Genomic DNA, 19,015 nt, shown 5'->3' on the forward strand with positions numbered 1-19,015 from the left:
ACCCTACAGATGTATTGGTTCCGCTCTCCTGGAGAGAAGGTTTGTGAGCGCACTATCATGCTGTTCCTGACAAAGGGACGCTGTCTTGAGCTCCAGCTGGCTCTGTCCTTGGGTCGGACTGGTGTGTTCTCGTTAACTGATTCCTCAGTGTTGGTCTCTTTATCAACCTGTGAAAAGAAATTTAGTTTAAAAGACCTACTGTATCCAGATACACGTCACTACGTAGTTTTTGTGCCTTTGGATTTTATAAGCATTCTTGTTACCTTGCAGTAAATGGAAAAATGCCAGCAGCAAAAAGATCTTGCATTTACAGAGAAGCTATACTACGTAAAGAAACACAAAATTCCCAAAAGGCTTAACAGTGAGTGGAGAGACTTTGAAGGTATTCTTTGTATCCAATAACACCAAAGGTTTTGCAAAAAGCCCTCTGCTGCCTGACAGATGGTCTGATGCAACCAACAGTGCAACAAATGTTTTACTTTGCTGTTTGCAGACATTATTATTGTGCATTTACATTTATTTTGTGTTGCATTTTGCAGAAGACCAAGGTTCTGCCATGTTAGAGACGGTGACTGTGCACACTGAAAGGTGGCAGCTGGGAAAGTTATACTGCCATGGTTCTTCCAGACATACTGCCACACATTCCCAAACCTCAGCAGTGGGGCTGCTTTAAGGCAATCTGCAGAGCTTCACCAGCCTTGTGAACCCAGGAAAAAGACCCTGTTGGCTGCTGTCCCTCAGCACGGCCTGCTGCCTACTGCAGTTGCCCCACATGTGCCACAGGGAGCCTCAGGTGCTCCCATCCCTGTAGGTGGCGTGGCCTGTGCTTGCTTACATGCTGCAATTATCTTGACTGCCAGGCTAGACCAAATTCTGCAGCAGCTGGAACATCCAATGTCACTGATGTGCACCGGGGCTTTTTCTTCAACTTGGGTAATTTAATGAGGTTCATGGTTTTCAAAGTGCACATGATAGATACGGTAACCTAAATAGCACAAGTACAACCCCAAGAGGAACTGGCACACAAAGATCTGTACTGTGCAATGGTGTCTGCTATGTCTTTCACTCACTGTTCAGGTCCACCCAGCCCAGGCTTAGCAAAGTACTTGTGTGCGTGCCTAACCTTCACACGTTGTCCTTGATGTCTCCCCTTGCCAAGTTAGGGCTTTGATCTATATTTGCTTGCTACCCAGCAGACTGTCAGTCCTTTAATACCGTGGCCTTAGCTCATTTGGCATCTTGCCACATTAATTGCAAGTTAATTACCATTTCCAGCAATCCCACTGAGGTGTTGAACTTTTGTATTGTCACCAAGTTGAAGGAACAAGATGTCGCTCTTTGCCTTTTTACCTCTGCTATTTTACAGAGCCTGTGGGTTTAACACTTGCAACAGCATTTTTATTAAGGTGCCAAAAAGTTCTAAAAATTTTATTTCTGAGTGTGTGCTACCACATCAGGGATACTAAATTTGCTAAAAGTGCTTCCTGGAAAGCGGGATATAATTTAAAGACAACAATTACCAAGAACATGGAATTAGAATTTGTTTTGTGCAGTCTGTGGGCAGTTCCATAGTACACAGTTTAACGCACATTTTTGAATTTTCTGGTCATTAATATTCCGTCCTTTTCTCTGCTGGTTTTTGTACTTCACACCCTAAAATAGAAGGAAGAAATAAAGAAATCCCTGCATTGATTTAAAGATCTTGACCCCTGTTCTGTGTTTCCCAGTGTTTATCAGATTAATCAGAAAAAAAAAAAAGGAAACAATGACACAGATGTGCAGAAATATTTTAACTGTGTACAAGTTGAAGCTACTGAACTGCACTTATATTTTGAATATTCTCCCTATGTAACAAAAAAGTGAAGATAGAGTTTTGGTTAATTGTTTTGGACTTAAAAGTTCTGCCTAGCATGTCTGTTAAATGTCCTCTTTGTAGTTCAGAAGTGACCGCCTCGATTTCATTACAAGTACATGCTGACAACTGCTCCAGCAATGGCCAAATCAAATTGTAAATGCTCAGATACAGCAGACTTCTATATTAACTGCTCAGAAATAGACCTTCAGACACAGCAAGATAATGGAGGAATGTAAATTTTAAGATATTCACCAGTGTTAGTATTACAGCAGCTTGCTGGCCTTTATGGGCCTCATCAGTGTTCTCTCTGTCCTTGTCTTCATCTGTTTCTGGTGCATCGATGAGTAACCCCATGTCATCAGTACAGCTGCCTTCTACTGCCAGCTTAATGCCATCTTCCTCTTCATCCACAATTTCATCAGAGGCTTCTGTGAGCATCTCTAGCCTGTGTGAACAGAAGTAGCCCAGGCTTATTCTCAAGCTGAAAAAGTTCACCAGAGAAGGATATCAGAAAGCCTAGACCTGCACACATAAAGTATACGTTTTCCTGACAGGAAAAACAACTGTCATCCAAATGCTTCCACTAACTCCACGTGAAGGCACGTTTCATTGCAGCCTCCAGCAAAACTCAGGAAGTGCTACTACAGATCATCCTCACGATCATTCTGACAACACTGAACTACATTCAGTGGTTGTAATGTTGATAACATTGAGGGAATTTCATTATAATAAATTCATAGAACAAACAAGTGTGTCTCTTCTTCCCCCATAATACAGCATGTATTTACTTCTACAGAGCAGCTAAGAAATTGCACAGTAAAAGAACTCAAATAGCAATTTAGCAAAAAATCTGTTTCTTGGGAAAGCTCACAGTTTCTCCAAAACCGAGACCAATAAAAGCACACCCACACTGACTCTGTCAGACAGCAGCTCTCTTTTCAAATCCTATTAGTTGCCTATTACACAATGCAACTATAACACGAGACATTTTGCTACACCTCCAGTGGCTTAGACTGTCCAAGTGGTTTCATAGGAAGATGTACATGGAATGGAGGAGCATTGGCAGTACAAGTTAATAGAGCAGCAAAGACACCGTAAACCTAAATGAACATGAATTAATTGACCACACAAGAGAATGAGGCTTGACTCCAATTCCAGTGGTGGTGAGGCACTAGAACAGGTTGTCCAGAGAAGCTGTGGATGTCCTGTCCTTGGGAATGTTCAGGGCCAGGCTGGATGCAGAGTTGAGCAACCTGGTGAAGTGGACGTGTCCCTGCGAGTGGCAAGGGGGTTAGACTGGGTGATCTTAAAGGGTCCCTTCCAACTAAAACCATTCTACAAGTCTATAATCTCCAAAAGTACAGCCCTTTTGTTTGTCTAAGAATAGGAAGAATGAAACGAATTGTTCAGGCATGAACAATGGGGGAGGAAAAGTGACTTTACCAGTCTTCCTCAGAGCCCCTTTGCTCCTGTTCCTCCTCCTCTTCTTCAGCCAGCTCTTGTTCTACTGCTTCCAGCTCAGCAGATGTCCTCTCCAGCAGAGCTGACACAGCATCCTGCTCACAAAGAAAAAAGATAAAACCAGAACTGAGTGATACATAACAGGTAAAAAACCAACAACTCTTTCAAGAGCTGCATTACCCTGACGTCAGCAGAAACAATGACTCAGTTCACAAGTGAAGTGTTTGAATTGTCAGTGTATAGCACATTAAATTATTGTTTTTATACAGAGTAAATATCAACAAAAACCAGACTGTTTTTAAAACAATAATGCAATCAAATATGCTCCTTTCATCCTTCAATGTATTTTCTCTTCTTCCCTCTTGTAATATCCTGAGGTGAAATAGGGGTGCTCTTCAAAGTTACATTTTTAATGCAGTTCTCTTAAGATGGTATTAAAGCAGAAAAGCTTCTTTAACCAGAAGAATTAGTATGTGTTTTGCATTTTAAGTGCAATGGTTTTAAATATGCAGATTCAAATAGTTAATAAACAGACATTTTTATGTGGGCATATGAAAATAAATGGTAAACTGTAGGATGCTCTTCAGTAACACTCTTTACAAAAAGAAACAGAGCTGAAGTGTTTCAAATTGGAGTGCAATTTTGTATCCCCTTTAAAAGCATCTGCCCTATCCCCCCTCAGGAAGGTGTCTGACACCCCACATAGGAACTAGTCACACACAAAGTCACTCTAGACAAAACTGCCCACAAAACAGGGCCTTGGACCTTCGGGGGGGGATGTATTTGAATTTACACATTCAAATAATCGCAATGCAATGGCACAATAGGAGTCTCTGGATTTTTTCTTGCTGTTGCAGTAATAGCCAACCCATTGCTCACCAGGTCCAGTGAGTGCAGTGGCTGCTTGCTTAACAGAAACATGCATTCATCATTTTGTTCCTTGGGTTTTTTGCCAGGAGTTTGCTTGCAAGGCAACAGGTTGTACCACAGAGTACAGGTCTCATCAGAAAATGATAAATCTGCCAGGCTGATCTGAGTCCCTGCCTGCACAAAATAAGAAAGGGGAAGAAAACGGTTTTACTTTGTTCTGTTTTCTACAAAACAGCTGAAAATAAATTCTACAGTACTTACCATGTAAAATAGCACAAATTTGACATGAAGCTTCATTCCCTTTTTAACTGTACAATTTTCCATTTCCCTCCACCTCCAGTTAAAATAAACAAATAGAAGTTCATGGAAAAGTCCTTCATATTGTCCATTCTGCCATCCTTTATTTCAGTCTGCAGAATTTCTCCCCACATGCACACATACCCCTTTCTATCACTGTAATGCACACACCTGCTTTCTGCTGCAGTCAATAATGAAAACCTATGCCAATGAAGCCTGTAGCACCAAATCATGGGGAAACAATTTTTAGTTGTCCCACCACAAAAATCATCCATGTGGCAAATAATGGATGACCTGGTTTGCTCTAACCAGTGAAGGAGGAGATTAAAAGACAGAAAAAGATTAAGAAACGCTTTGATGTGGACAAGCACTGACATCCACTGAGTTGGTACTCTGGGAAAACTTCTGAAGTACTCATGTTTGGGCTGTGCCTTGGAGATTAAAATCCTCTATTCTTTGGCAAATTATCTCCACAGCTACTGGGCTGCATACACAGCTCTTGCCAAGATTCTGGTCATGTTGCCCAGGGCTTTCTGCTGGGAATGGTACTCCCAACTCTTCCATTTGATCGATTAACCCTTGCCTTCTGTGTTTTGTTGTTGTTGTGCTTTTTCCTCATCTTTCTATCCTGCATTCTGTTGCACTTTTGTTCTACTGCCCTTTCCTAAGGGGAAACCTCTTACATAATGAAAAAGGCCAGCATATCCCCAGGAATTAACTTCTATATTTCTGAAAGTGAGAGGCTGTTCCCAGCAGTCGGAGCTGATGAACCCCAGCAGGTTCCAGCATCTCTTCAGTATGTTGTAACTCTCACTGTGCTACTAAAATCACTCTCATGGTGAAAAACTAAACTGAGTTGTACCAGACCATGCAAAAGCAATTTGAAAGTAAATGGAGCATCACTGATTAGGTGATGACCACAATTAACAACAAAATTTAAAACATGACAGTTCCCCATGGGCTGATCCATGAATGTCATACCTTTTTATTATTTCTACAGATCATAAAAACAAAAAAGGTGTTCATCATGTAATTTAAAATAACATGCAAAAACATAATTTAGTTTGTTCTTTGTGATAAGTTTGTGATAATGAGGGTTTGCTTCACCCCCCCTCTTCCTCCCCCCGTGGTTCTTTTTCAGTTTTTGCTTTAAAATCTAGCATTAAGGTAATGTTGCATTGAAGTTTATGGAGGTTTTACACATAAAATGGCAAAGACAGACTATCAATCTGTAATTAAAAGGGTTAAGGTAATGCAGTGTTAGAGTTATTGAAACATCTGCTAGAACTTCCATCCAGGATTAGATTCTGTATCAGGAATTTCAGGGAAAGGCAGTATTTTAAGTACTAGCAACAGCTAAGTACTTAGCAACAGCTAAGTTATGCTTCAGAGTTTGTCTCTAAGTACTGTGGAATTTTAGCAGCCTTGACCATCAAAATAAGAGGGAACACTATAAACAAACGCATGCCAAAAAAAGCCAGAAATAAAACTGCATACCAAGCATTCTTCCCGATGACTTCTACCAACAGCACAAACATCTACTCTCAGTGTCTTCTGCAGGAGTGTTACTTGGGAAATGGCTACTCTGAATATCTCGTTGAATAGAACTGTTTCCATGGCAGGATGAACTTTGGTGCGGAACAGACAGCTGATGTCAGTCGAGGATGGAAGTACTGCTACTCTGACATACCTGCCAGAAACAAAACAAAATCTTACACTGAATTTAGACTGGCACTTGCTGGTGACACGTGATAGAACTTGGCCCCATCAACTAAAGCACTTCATAGCAAGAAAATGGAACAGCATAAAATCAGAGGTGGAATGGAAACGAGGTGAAAAAGATGAGTGAGAAACTACTCTTGCCCCTTGCAGAAACATTTCCCAAAAGGAATTTCTGTGCCTGGTAAGGTAGTAGCAAGAGAGGTAGCTAATTTCTGTCTCTATCCTAATTTATCCTCTAGTATAGTACTGTAAACACTGAAGATCATGCCACAGATGGGAGGAAGCACAACCTTAACGTTAATTTAAAAAATGAGAACAGTTGGGATGGATATAAAAGCTAAACTCTTAGAGCAATGCAAGCAGCACTGAAAAGTAGTGACACCTTTTAATCTAAAGAAACATACAAAACAAAGCCTCCAAAGAAAAAATAAAAAACAACTAGCTAGGGGCCATTGCTGCTCAAAATCAATTCATAATATATTAAGTGCAACTTAGAAGAATGCATCTTGCAAACCTTAATTTAAGCAGAGAGACTAACTTGAAATTGTTACATGGCTGCATTCTTTTTATGTAACAAATATGGATAGATATTATGTGGATAAAAGTTGTATTAGCTAACTTGCAAGTCTCACTTTAGCAGCAGCTTAACAGCAGCAATTTGTATGTGTTATTTACCTATTGCACAGTTTCTCATACACATGAATGAGCATAGTAATTGTTTTATATTTTTTCTGTGCCCATGCAATAGTCTGTTTCTGTTACTGGCTTTATATATAATTGACATTCACTGTAGAATAGAATGCAATGAAGCTAACTAAAGCAAGAAGGAAAAGTAGGACAAGGAAAACAATTCTGGCAAAAAACTTTTTCTCCCCAAATTTACAGCACTACCACTATACTTTTCCACGTCATGCATAGTGTTGTTAATATTACTAAAAACTTGGTTTTACATTAATTAAACCAAAAGAAACCAGGTCTGTGAGAAAATTGATTTTTTACTTGAGTTTGAGCATAGTTTTTATTCCCTAATTATGCCAAACTTCTTAGGATAAACAGCAAGATCTAAATTTTTAGGTTTGCATGTATAGCCTGGATAGAAGGTACCCAGCATTATGACAAGCCAATCCTGAAGTTGTAGCGTAATGTGATTCCAGCAATGCTGCTGCTGTATTCATATAAATGCAGATAAGCAATTTGCATGGTCTACTGAAAACAGCCATTTTAACAGACTAAGCAATTAAAAACTTTGTTTTACAGGAGTGGTTACTTTCCTTTTAATTTAAAAAGTGAAAGAGTCAACCAATGCCTCAGATTTTGCTGTGACAAACCTACGACTCCTCAACTGATGAAAAAGTGTTCCTAACACAGTAACTCTTTAGGTCTACCTACGCTCTACCTACGCTAAAAGTGAACAGCTTTTACAGCCAGTGTGGAAACAGGTATCAGTAACACCTCATGTAAAATCTATTCCTCCATGTGTAAAGGTTCAATAAAGTACTAATCTATCCAATTTGGTGTTCTAGGAAATGCAGCTATAACATAGCATCATTTTCCAGACCAATTTTTATTATTGTATGTATCTGTACAGGTTGCATATACTTGCACACAGTGGTAAGTGACAGAAAAAAATTGCTATTTGCCTGCCTTTACCCTATCCTTTCTTCCTCCTTGTTTGTGTAGCTTTAATTTCATTAAATCTCTTTTACCAGCAGCAGGTCTAGACTTCTTGACTACTAATTACAACTTCACAGATTAATTCCTAAAAAAGATGCCAGCTCTGACCTAACTTTACCTTACTGAACATCTTTTTGACAGTTTACATTATCTACTTTTCCTCTCAGCTGTGCCAGTTTATCCTTCTATAGTTTTTCTATATTCTTGTGCTAAATGTTAGTGGACCTGGAAGATCAGCAGAGGAAAAATGCAGGTCACAGAAGGAAGGATGATAGTAGACAAGCATTTGTTATTAACAAAAACAAACAGAAAAATCCAGCAAGCACCCAGGCTGGTATTATTAATACAACCTTTCCATAGTCAGTGGCTTCCTATTTATCTGCCAATCAAATTCAAGGCAATGGGGGACAAAGGGAAAGGAACCAGAAAGAAAAGCAAATTTTCCAAGGATTGATTACATTCTCTTCCAGTCTTATTAAGCTTTTCAACAGTTTAAGAGAGTCTTGAAGTCTGTCAAAAAAATTCACTCAAGTACAAGCGTCCCCAAGGAAAGCTGCACTTATTATACAGATGAGAATTTTGCATTAGAATCTCAGTGGTAACATATTCAGGCACTTTTGTTCATTTTCTACATAGGATTTCCACCGTAATTTACTTGTAGACTTTTCGTGTTGACCCAATTTGACACAAGAACTGATTCTTAACAGCCATCCAAGCTCCAGTTGTTCGGGATGACATATCTCAATGTGACTGTGCACGTCCACTCGCAATTTACTAAACTACCCCTTACCTTTAGAAGCTCGCTTAGAAGAGACATACTACTTTAAACATCACTTTACATCAAAATGTCACTTAAATGTAAAAAGACAACATTCTGAGCTGAAAGGATGGCAAAGCATCAAAAGAATGTTTTCAGTAACTACAGAATAGCTGTTTTGCACCCACACAGCTACAGAATGTTTAGAAGCACTAGACAGAACACCATTTAAAAATCCTTTTTATTCCACTTTAGTGGAAAACGCAAATTTCCCGATAGCTTCTTTTGCTTGCAGCATTGCTACAATATGCAAAAGCTAAATACTTCTACAGCTTGAAAAGTTTTATAATAAATTTCAGTGCTGGTAAGCAGTAAATTAACTGATTCTTTTGGAGAACTTTTAAAATTTCTTACTATACTCTCATATTTCAACACTACTGCTCAGAGACTGATTGACTTACACCTTAGAGCCAAGGGGGACAGAAAACGCTGGAAGATTTCTGAGTCGAATTACGATTATCACAAAGCTTGAGTTGTCGTGGTCATATCTGTTAAAGAAAGGACAACATGAGGGAAGTTTACTATTCCCATTTACATATGAACAGAAATATTCCCTTTGCTGGTCTCTTACCTGAGTCCTATTTGTACCTGAGCAGCCTCTAGAATTGTTGCATCATCTTCACTATATACAATGTCCTCAGTTTCATTTGTTCTAGGAAAACCAGGCAAATAGTCAAATTGCAGAAAATTATAGTTAGCTTTCAGCAATAATTAAGGCATGCATACCCAGAATAACACACACACATTCTCCTAAACAGGCTGATTCCATGACAGCAGGCACTCCAAATGAGAATTGCAGAGCCCACACAACAGCAATGCCTGTTTCGGGGACAGTTGCTGCTGGAACCATTCAACAACTGCAGTAATGATTCAGAAAGGCCTTAGGCTGATTACTGAAGCAGGTCAGACCAAAAGTCAAGAGAAAATTGTTTTTTCTTATATATACTTAGTACTTCTTTATCTCACTGAATACAAAATTGGAAATTAAAATTTGTAATAAATCCCAGGCCACAAGTAAACTAGATATGAAATACTGCTTTGGAGAATACTGAGCTTCAGAGCTCTGTAAAATACCAAGGTCTCTGTACAAATAACAAGCATCTTTCCTCTGAGCCTGTTTTCAGAAGCATTCAAAGGGCCAAAGGGACACAAGCCTTGCTGCTGAAGAACAAATCTAGTGTTGAAAGTAATTACAGAGAAGCCATGTGGCAAAGTAATTCCAGTCATTTTCTGGGAGGTTTGAGTGAGGACGTGGTATTAATGTGTTTCATTGATTTTTAAAACTAGACTGCTGGGATCAATAAACAAGACCAAGATAGAAAATATCAAGATAGGAAATGTGGAGAATGACAGAGACAACATCTCACAAGACATGACAGCATTATTTTAAGACTCTGCATTTAGGGGTTTTCTTTTTACCACACATTCCCTTGCTGATGGCTAATTTCATAAAATGAACATATTTCCTTCCCTGCCTTAAATTACTCAGCACAAAGGACTGGTCTATACAGCAGATATCACTGCACTGTAACATCAGGAGCACACTGATAAATTGTAAGTCATTCCATACACAGTATCATAAAGACACTTCTACTAAACATAAACAGCTCACACATGGGCACTCATTGCCTCTTCACTACTTCCTACTCAGTAATAATTAAGAGTATCCACACCTGGAGCTATCATGGAATAGCCAGTATGTAAATTTTAGCTTGCACAGATGTTAGTAGTGTCTTTTTGTATACAGGTTTAGGAGATGCAATTGTCCTCTTTCCCTTTTTTCTGAGTAGCAACAGAAATCTGTTGTGTTTTCCACCTATCCCACCACTCACAGTCATTGGAGAGGACAGCTAATGACTTGCTCCACAAAACACCCAAAGCTCGTAGTCCAATCTCTGCTCTGGACTTGTAACTGGAGCAGACAGTAAATTTTGATCACAACAGCTCAGAATTGAAACAAAATAGAATGACAATAGTGAGTATTGAACCAAAATACACAGTCTCAGCCACTTAGTCAAGGGAAGGTTGAAATTTTAATAGATGGGAGTTATTTCAGCCTAAGAAGTTGCATTAGGTCTAACTGAAGACATGGAGCAAACCAATACTAGGATTCAGGATGAAATATGGGTCCATGACCTAAGGTGAGACTGAATGGGTTTTCTAATACTTCAGAAAAAAGCCCTTTTGTATTTGAGCATTTTTGTTTGCTCTCATCCATTTTTTATTACATTTTAATTAGTGAAAGACTTGACAAGTAATTTTATAAGATACCAGTAAAAACCATTTATGATATCATAATGCACCTTTAACTGTCCTAATAGAAAAGCATTTAACCTGGCAAGAGAAGACACATCTATGTCTTTGCAACCATCCTGCTAAAACATGTCTCCCTGAATATTCAAAAGGACATAAAATTCTTAATGTCAACAACTTGCTAAAACTGAGGTGAAAAATAAAGATTTTTGTTTCTCTCATAGTTAGAAAACCTTCTGTTATACAGTCTGACGTTCATTGTTCTAACTGTCAGAAAACAGATAATACTATATAAACTAGTATAAAGAATCCTGTAGAAGTTGCCAACAGCAAATATGTTTCTTATATCCTGTTCACCATGGCAAACATTAAACCCCAATCTGGATTATTTTAATACCAACATTACAGCTGAGGATTTCTTATCTTTTCTATAGCCTCTTTTTAAAAAAAGAAACATCCAAACAAAATGCCATGCAATCTTAAGATTTTATCCAAACAAAACAAGAAGTAAAAAGAGTAATTTTGAGTAGTGGCAATACAGCCTCATGGCAAAACCTGCCTAGTTTAAATCCATATTTTCTCTTGAGAACACTTCTAGCAAGGAAAAAAAACCCAATATTATAAGGAACCGTATTAATGCTACTCAACCAAGTTATATAGCCCCAAAAATAACCCAAATCACCAAATCAAGCTTCACTGTTTGGCAAATATGCCTTTTTTTCTGTCTGAAAGTACAAAATATCTCTGAAAAGGCAAGACCAATTAATGACTTTTGCTGGTACTATGTAACTGCTCACAGATATATTTAACTTCCTGGTGGAAAGACTTGCATGATTTCTCAAACCTACTGTTTCATAGAAGCTTCATATACACCACTATCTCCAGCTACAGACTCATCAGACACAGCAGCAGATACACAAGCTGTTTTCTCCTCAAGCAGGTGACTGGCTGTTCTCCTTGGTAAGTTAACACCTACAAAAAGGAAACCGAATGAATATTAGTCAAAGAGATTAATAGTCACAAAGAGAGAAGAGCATAGCTTAGAAAGTTGTCAAGTTGAAAGCGGTGACCCTTAACTGAGAGTAGCTTTGTTTCACATCATTAAACATTCTGAGACTGTACTGCTGTTACCACATATTCTGGCTACAGATAAAACCAGACTGATGAACTTGAAAATGTACTATTATTTATTCCCAGAGAAACACGGTCCTATCATCATCCTTTTCTGTTGAGCTAGTTATTATCCTTCATTATCCTCACTATTAACCCTCATTATCCTGATCTTTTAAACCTGTATTTGCCATGTTCATATTCAGCACTGCAGTAACACTTCAGCTACATGCCAAGTGCTTGCGTAATGTTTATTAACTATTCAGAAGTCAGACAGACACCCTCTCCCCAGTGATATAACTGCTAGAAATAAAAAATCCCCTCTGGTTTACTATCTTCAAAAACTTTTTATGCTACAGTCTCTTTACTATCAACAACTACTTAGCTTTAATCTTCAACTCGCATTCATATGCTGGTGTCATGCAGTGAAGCCACATTCTGCAGCACAGTAAGTTGAGGGCCTATGAAGTCCTTTTATCTGCCAAGGAGTGAGGATATTGGTATGCATTATCATCCCTGTCTGAATCATGACTTTACATCCTGTTAAGATGTTTAAAATTTAAGGCTCCAGATTAGATGATTGATTGCTGCATTTGTGCTTTTATTTATGGCAGTAGGAATGCTTTTTCCTTGATGATGAAGTGCTCTTTCCCTTCCGCCCCACCATGCGAGGGGTGAAGGTGATGACATGATTTATTGATTACCCTTAGGAGTTACTACAGCAGCTCGAATTGACTTTGACAATGACAGAGACTGACTGTGGAATAACTATATGATATTCCAACTTGGTTTCTGACAGCAGGGACACGTGAAGAGGAGCAATTGTCTGTAGGGTTCACCTGTACAGAAAAGTCAGAGACAGCCAGAAGCAGGTGAACACTGCATCTAGAGAGCCAATGCAGATTACATGAAAATATGAGCTATACTGCCTTCAAGTCTGCTTGTCTATGTCCAAGTTAAGAGTCAGCAATATTCAGATTTGTTGTCTTGTCAAACTTAAGTGTGAGGGTTGAAATTTTCCGTGCAGGTTTCATGCCTCCAGCTGAGTTTGTTCCAAACCTTCCCATTCACCATCACAGCAGCTTCAAGAATGAAACTGGAGTAGAGACACTGAACCAACCCCAGGTCTATGTGTCTCACTGTTAATGTACAGAAGTCCCATTTTAATGTACAGAGGCCCATTTTACTGTGGAAACTAGAGGTATTGAAGCGTAATTAATTAGTATACAGCTTTTCAAACTCTGAATGCTTGTCTTGGGCATCCTTAACACAGATTTAAAGATAACTTGTATTATGTATATGACCCTACTTGAAGTATCAGTATGAAGAATCACAGGATGAATTCACAATTTAAAACAGTACCTACTCATATAGACTTAAAAGACACCCTGATAATATCCAGAATAATAGGTCCTCAAGAAGATCAAAAATGTTAGAACACCACACAATGCCTGTGGAAATATAGAAATAAACTTAAAAAAATAACTCTGATTTCACATAGCCCTATGTGTTCCCAAATTCCAAGCCATCTTGAAGCCAGTTCTCAGACTAGATGAGTTGTAGCCAGATCTCAAAAACAAAACAAAAGATGTCATTAATTTGGAAAGGATAGGCTGTTGAAATACAGGCAGGAAAATTAATTATTATTTCAATTATTTATAATACAGCTCTTAAGTAAAATGAATACTGTATTACACTATCCTGAAAAGACAGATGACAAAATGACCCTCTGCCCCCAAATTCCTCTTCCATGTTTTTTCACTTCACATTTCACAGGTTCAGAGCATTCATCAGTCAATTTCTTGTTTTCTTTCTGCACAGTGGAACAGAGAGGGGACTCAAATTTACTAAGCACACCACGCCTTTCTTTTCTGGGTGCCACATTGCTCTGGCCAACAGTGAAATTACTGCAATTCTGCAGTAAGGTAATCTAATTAGCCAATGGATGTTACAGCAATTCCCTGAGAGAATTAAAAAAAAAATAAAATAAAATTTCTCATTAAAATATATAACTGTATCAATATGCCCAGGTACTTTTATTAAATACTAGCAGATGCCAAGCACAAGGGTTCAAAGTTGACAACAAATCCGGACAATGCAGTCTCAAGAGCTTGGCTGTATTTATTCTAAGACACCCAAACTCCTAGGTTAGCTGCTTCCCTATCAACTCAGGCCCGGAAATGCGGAGCTGGGAATGCTAGGTGCTGACTAGGTTTCATCTAGGGTTGCCAGTGCTCAGCACTGCTGGAAATTTGTCTCCCTCAGTTCTTCCTTGGGAAAAAGGAGCCACTATGTAACATAAAACATGTCCTGGGGTACATCAGGCAAAGCATCGCCAGCTGGTCGAGGTGGGATTTTGTCCCGCTCTGCTCTGCACTGGGGCAGCCTCACCTTGAATATCATGTGCAGTTTTGGGCAGCAAAATATAGGAAAGATATAAAGTTCTTGGAGACCATCCAAAGAAGGGCAACAAAGATGGTGAAGGGCCTCGAGGGGAGGCCATCTGAGGAATGGCTGAGGTCCCTTGGTCTGTTCAGCCTGGAGGAGACTGAGGGGAGACCTCACTGCAGTTACAACTTCCTCATGAGGGGAAGAGGAGGGGCAGGCACTGAACTCTGCTCTTTGGTGACCAGTGACAGGACTCGATGAAATGGCCTGAAGTTCTGTCAGGAGAAGTTTAGGTTTGATATTAGAAGAAGGTTCTTCACCCAGAGAGTGGCTGGGCACTGGAACAGGCTCCCCAGGAAAGTGGTCACAGCACCAATCCTGACAGAGTTCAAGAAGTATTTGGATGACACTCTCAGGCACATGGTGTGACTCTTGGGGATGGTCTGTGTGGGGCTAAAGGTAGGACTCGATGATCTTTGTGGGTCCCTTCCAACTCAGCATATTCTGCGATTCTGTATACACGAAGGGTTTGCAACATACTTGAAGACAATGACACAGAATTACACTAGAAAAGACTAGACACGCAGAGAAAGCATAAAATACTGTCAACCCTAACAAAAGGCAGCAAAGTGAGCACTCTAAGACTGAGCACAAGCCATCAATTCTTAACAGCTGGCATTTTTGAAGTTCTGGCTCTGCCAAAGGTTTTGACAATATAAGACTATTAAGTACGATGGATGGCTTTTACTGCAGATCAGAAGCAGAACTCACCACACCTAATTCAGCCTCCTCAAAGTTAAAGGTAACGAGTTACACTAAGGATGTCTTAACTAATCATTCATCCCACAATCATTCATCCCATATTCCTTAAAATGGAAGTATGCTCTAGGACATGGTGTCTCATTCTTTTGGAAGTTACCCACAGGCTACAGGGGGGAGCCTAGACTAGCTTAGGAGCTCTGTTCCAACTTGGATAAAAAGATAAAAGCTATGAAATCCTTGTTAAAAATGGGAAGAGTTTCACTGTAACTTACATGGCATATGGTCACCCATCTTCCTCAATTCACAATGAACTGCAGATCTTTCAGTGACAGCAGGTTCAAATAACTAGATACACATACACATGTATCTCTGAGTCCAGAAATCTCTTTTACTGAGGATGTCAGTTTGTATGTAACTTATTCTTCAGTGAGAAACAAAGTGTATGATTTCAAGTTATCAAAAAACCAGCAAGAGGGTATTTTGTTCTATATCTGTATATCCTGACAGTACCTAGGAACACCATGCATTCTCCATGCCTTCAGGATCCACCTCCAGTGTTTTTTCATGACACAGATTGCAACACATGAGCTTTCTTTCTGGGATAGCTATTGAAAAATGTAGATGGAATCAGGGTGATTATAGCTCTGTGCAGAAAAACTGGAAGTTAGGTAACTCAGGACTACTGACTGCCCACCCTGGCAAATGTGTGCTGATCAAGATACTCTTCAGATACATGAGGTACCTCCTCATTCAGGAGCCAGCTGTTAGTTTTCACGTTACATATACATTTGACGTTAGATATTTTTTAATTACCTGAACTTCCTTCGTGTAGAGAAGGCAGAGGTTGCCTAACACCTTCATTAAGATCTTTATCCCCTGTAGGAATCTGAGATCCTGCTCTGGCTTCAGAGTCCAATAATATTTGGTTCTCACAGAGGCTAATGCCTGCGAAATCACCTGAAAGGTCAGAGTCTTCAAAGTCCGTAGTGAGGTGATGCAGAGGGGAATTTTGAGCTGACACTGAAAATGCAGCTTCTAAAACCAAAGGGGAGCCTGGGGGGGACAGGGAAGAGAGTGAGGATCTGGAAGACAGTGATGTCACAGATTTGGGAGGTTCAGTCAATTTGGGATGGTCTGCAGCGGAAGGAGAGTCACTGTAAACCAGTCTCCCCTGGGAACTGATCACTTCATTTTCATGAATAGTAGTGATAGGCCCTGAAGGAACGTAACCGCTTTTTTCTTGCAACATGAAATCAAGCTTGTACTGATAGTCCAAATCTGTTATTTGATCGCCTTGGTTATAGTAGAGATCCGCAGAGCTGAGCGAGTTTAGCGACCCTCTGCTTGACGTGTTCAGAGATCCCCGGCTGGATGCCAGGGATCCCAAACTGCTCCCTGAAGACACAGATAATGTACTAGCCGAGAGGCTGCAAAGAAAGCACAAACACATACACTGATGTTACTAAACTAAACCAGCACAAAACAGAACAAGGAGAGAGAAGCTTGACTGCAACTGCACTATAGCGGTTTACAACTGAAAGCTGTTGGGACATCGTGCTCTTTCAAGGACTCATACCTGGTTTAGATCAGTGTATCCAACCTGCACATCCCCAGGGCAATTTACCCAGCTTATGGCCAGCTGCCTAAGCCCCTTCTCTATTGGAGAAGGCTGCAGATTTGACAAACTGGTCTGGCAATAAATGGCAGCCTTCTCAGATCCTATATTGCCTCAAAGACCTGCTCCACTCTGATGTGGGTGCTCATGTGGTCAATGTGACAGGAAAGGGATCCCCAGGATGGAGCTTAGGACAGCAGGGGAGTGCTGCCACCCCTAAAGCAATGTATGCAGCCTACCAAACACCTGGGAAAGATGGTAGCTGGGAAAGAAGACAACTTATAGCAGGACTGCTTCACATCTGTAAGACAACACACACTCTACATGCACAGTAAATCCAACTATATAAAGTATGGCAAGGATCACAACATGCAATCTTGTCCTGTTAATAACAGGAGGAGTCCTGCCAGGCCAGAGAAACTGCCTTGGCTCTGGAGGGTTGCTGGGAAATAAATCAAGCAGGCCCTTCTAAACACTTAAAAGTTCTTTACTGAACAATAACAGAACTATCAACTTGAAAAATTTCTCCACTGGACTCAAAAGCTTCTTTTAACAGGATAAAGAGAGTTCTCAAAGTCTACGAGTCTGTTTTGTACATGAGTACAAAATAGTTTCAAAAATTATTTAAAATAGTCTTTCCCTAACTAATCACCAATCAAGGTGACATTTATGGGATCTGGTTGAGATGTTTGAAATAGCTAAACCAGCCTAGATCCAATGAACAGGATGTATGACATTGTGAGAGGAACTTTACAGAACATTTAAAAACATTCTTCCTCTTAAAGCCCTATTTTGATTTCTAAGGGAACAGGTAAACATTACAGTGGCTGACTGGTGTATCCCAGTGGGATGTGCACAAAAATTCAAGATTTTCTAAATAAATATAATGGACACATGGTTTGATAGCCCAGGGTAACAGTCCAGAAGTGAGAGAAACTCTTCCCTAATACCAGTTACATGAATCATGAATCCCTGTGGGACAGGGTCCTGGGCACCCTGGTATAAAGACATCCCTGTCCATGTCAAGGGCATTGGAACTAGACGATCTCTAAGGTCCTTTTCAACCCAAATCATTCTATGATTCTATGATCCTATAATAATTAAATATTAGAATTCCCATCAGAGCAATGAGTTTGAGTTTACAGTTGTTGTAACTGATTACTCTTTTGTTATGGCTATGAATTTCATAAACCCAGAGTCAAATTTTGAAGAATCAAACCAGAATCAACTATTCACTAAATACTCACATGCATATACGTCCTCCTTAAGCCTCTACAGTTATTTCATAGAATGAAGGCTACAGTCCTAATAACTCATTTTTAGACAGAAATCTGAAAACCTGTTTCATCTCCACAATGACAGGATTTTGAAGATATAGCCAATTAGAGAACTCGTGATGTGTTTATTTACTTAAGCAGAAGCAAAATAAAGTCTTCCTGTTTAACTGTGGGAGCTGTGCAAAAACCATTCAATCCAGACTTGAGTGCTTACTGAAATTATAAAAGTTGACCAGGTTTGCATGGTGACAAAATGCTTGAAACTATTACACTTGCATATTCTTACTTATACGTACAACAAATTTTGTTGAGCTAAGAGAAAAACCTAAGAATGAACTTGAGATATCCAAGTCCAGTAGCAAACAGGTTTTACATTATGCAGTACAGTCTCACCTCCTAAGCTGTGAATGCAAATAAGTAGTTAACTTTGTAGTTTCTTCAAGTTTCTGCACCAACTCTTTTCTTCTCTCCTCCAATTTTAATCTGCAAAGAGATGTACATGTTAGTTCAGGAAAGCATTAGAGAATAGTCTGTAGGCTAAAATACTTTATAGGTAAGAAAGAAACAAAGTGAAGATCCCTCATATTTTTATCAGGTTGACTAAAATCCAAAATACTGTGTTAGCTCTTGATCCTGTTGTAAAATCTGAACTGCTTCAGCAGGGTGACTTTACCTGCAGAATTCCAAGTGCTGTAACAGACCTGCTGAGTGCACAAGCAAGTAGAGTGTTGGAACATTCACACAGTACCAAGGGACACACACACCCAATAAAAGACTAACAGATGAGCAATGGGAAAATGAGGAACAGGAAAGTAGCTGCAACTTCAGTAATATCAGATCTGCCCTAATACAGTTTTTAAAAGCTATGCTGCAGACTGGCTCCTCATTTTAATATAGTTCCAGGGGAAAAAAAC

At 39.5% G+C, this 19,015-nt stretch overlaps 1 protein-coding gene across 1 annotated transcript in view; it reads right to left on the reverse strand.

The window, feature by feature from the left end:
- The window catches only part of WWC2 (WW and C2 domain containing 2), a 100,006-nt gene that overhangs the window by 14,263 nt on the left and 66,728 nt on the right, over positions 1-19,015 (reverse strand). The window contains exons 10-19 of the mRNA XM_027879892.1: positions 18,495-18,584; positions 16,023-16,636; positions 11,798-11,921; positions 9,268-9,348; positions 9,098-9,184; positions 5,981-6,173; positions 4,196-4,360; positions 3,299-3,411; positions 2,108-2,300; positions 3-167 (exon numbers count right to left, since the gene is read on the reverse strand). Of these exons, the coding sequence (XP_027735693.1) occupies positions 3-167; positions 2,108-2,300; positions 3,299-3,411; positions 4,196-4,360; positions 5,981-6,173; positions 9,098-9,184; positions 9,268-9,348; positions 11,798-11,921; positions 16,023-16,636; positions 18,495-18,584 (1,825 nt within the window). The remainder of the gene's footprint in view (positions 1-2; positions 168-2,107; positions 2,301-3,298; positions 3,412-4,195; positions 4,361-5,980; positions 6,174-9,097; positions 9,185-9,267; positions 9,349-11,797; positions 11,922-16,022; positions 16,637-18,494; positions 18,585-19,015) is intronic.

Source organism: Empidonax traillii, unplaced genomic scaffold, assembly GCF_003031625.1.
Source record: "Empidonax traillii isolate 1590-97213 ecotype Southwest subspecies unplaced genomic scaffold, ASM303162v1 scaffold60:size2069287, whole genome shotgun sequence".
Lineage (NCBI taxonomy): Eukaryota > Metazoa > Chordata > Aves > Passeriformes > Tyrannidae > Empidonax > Empidonax traillii.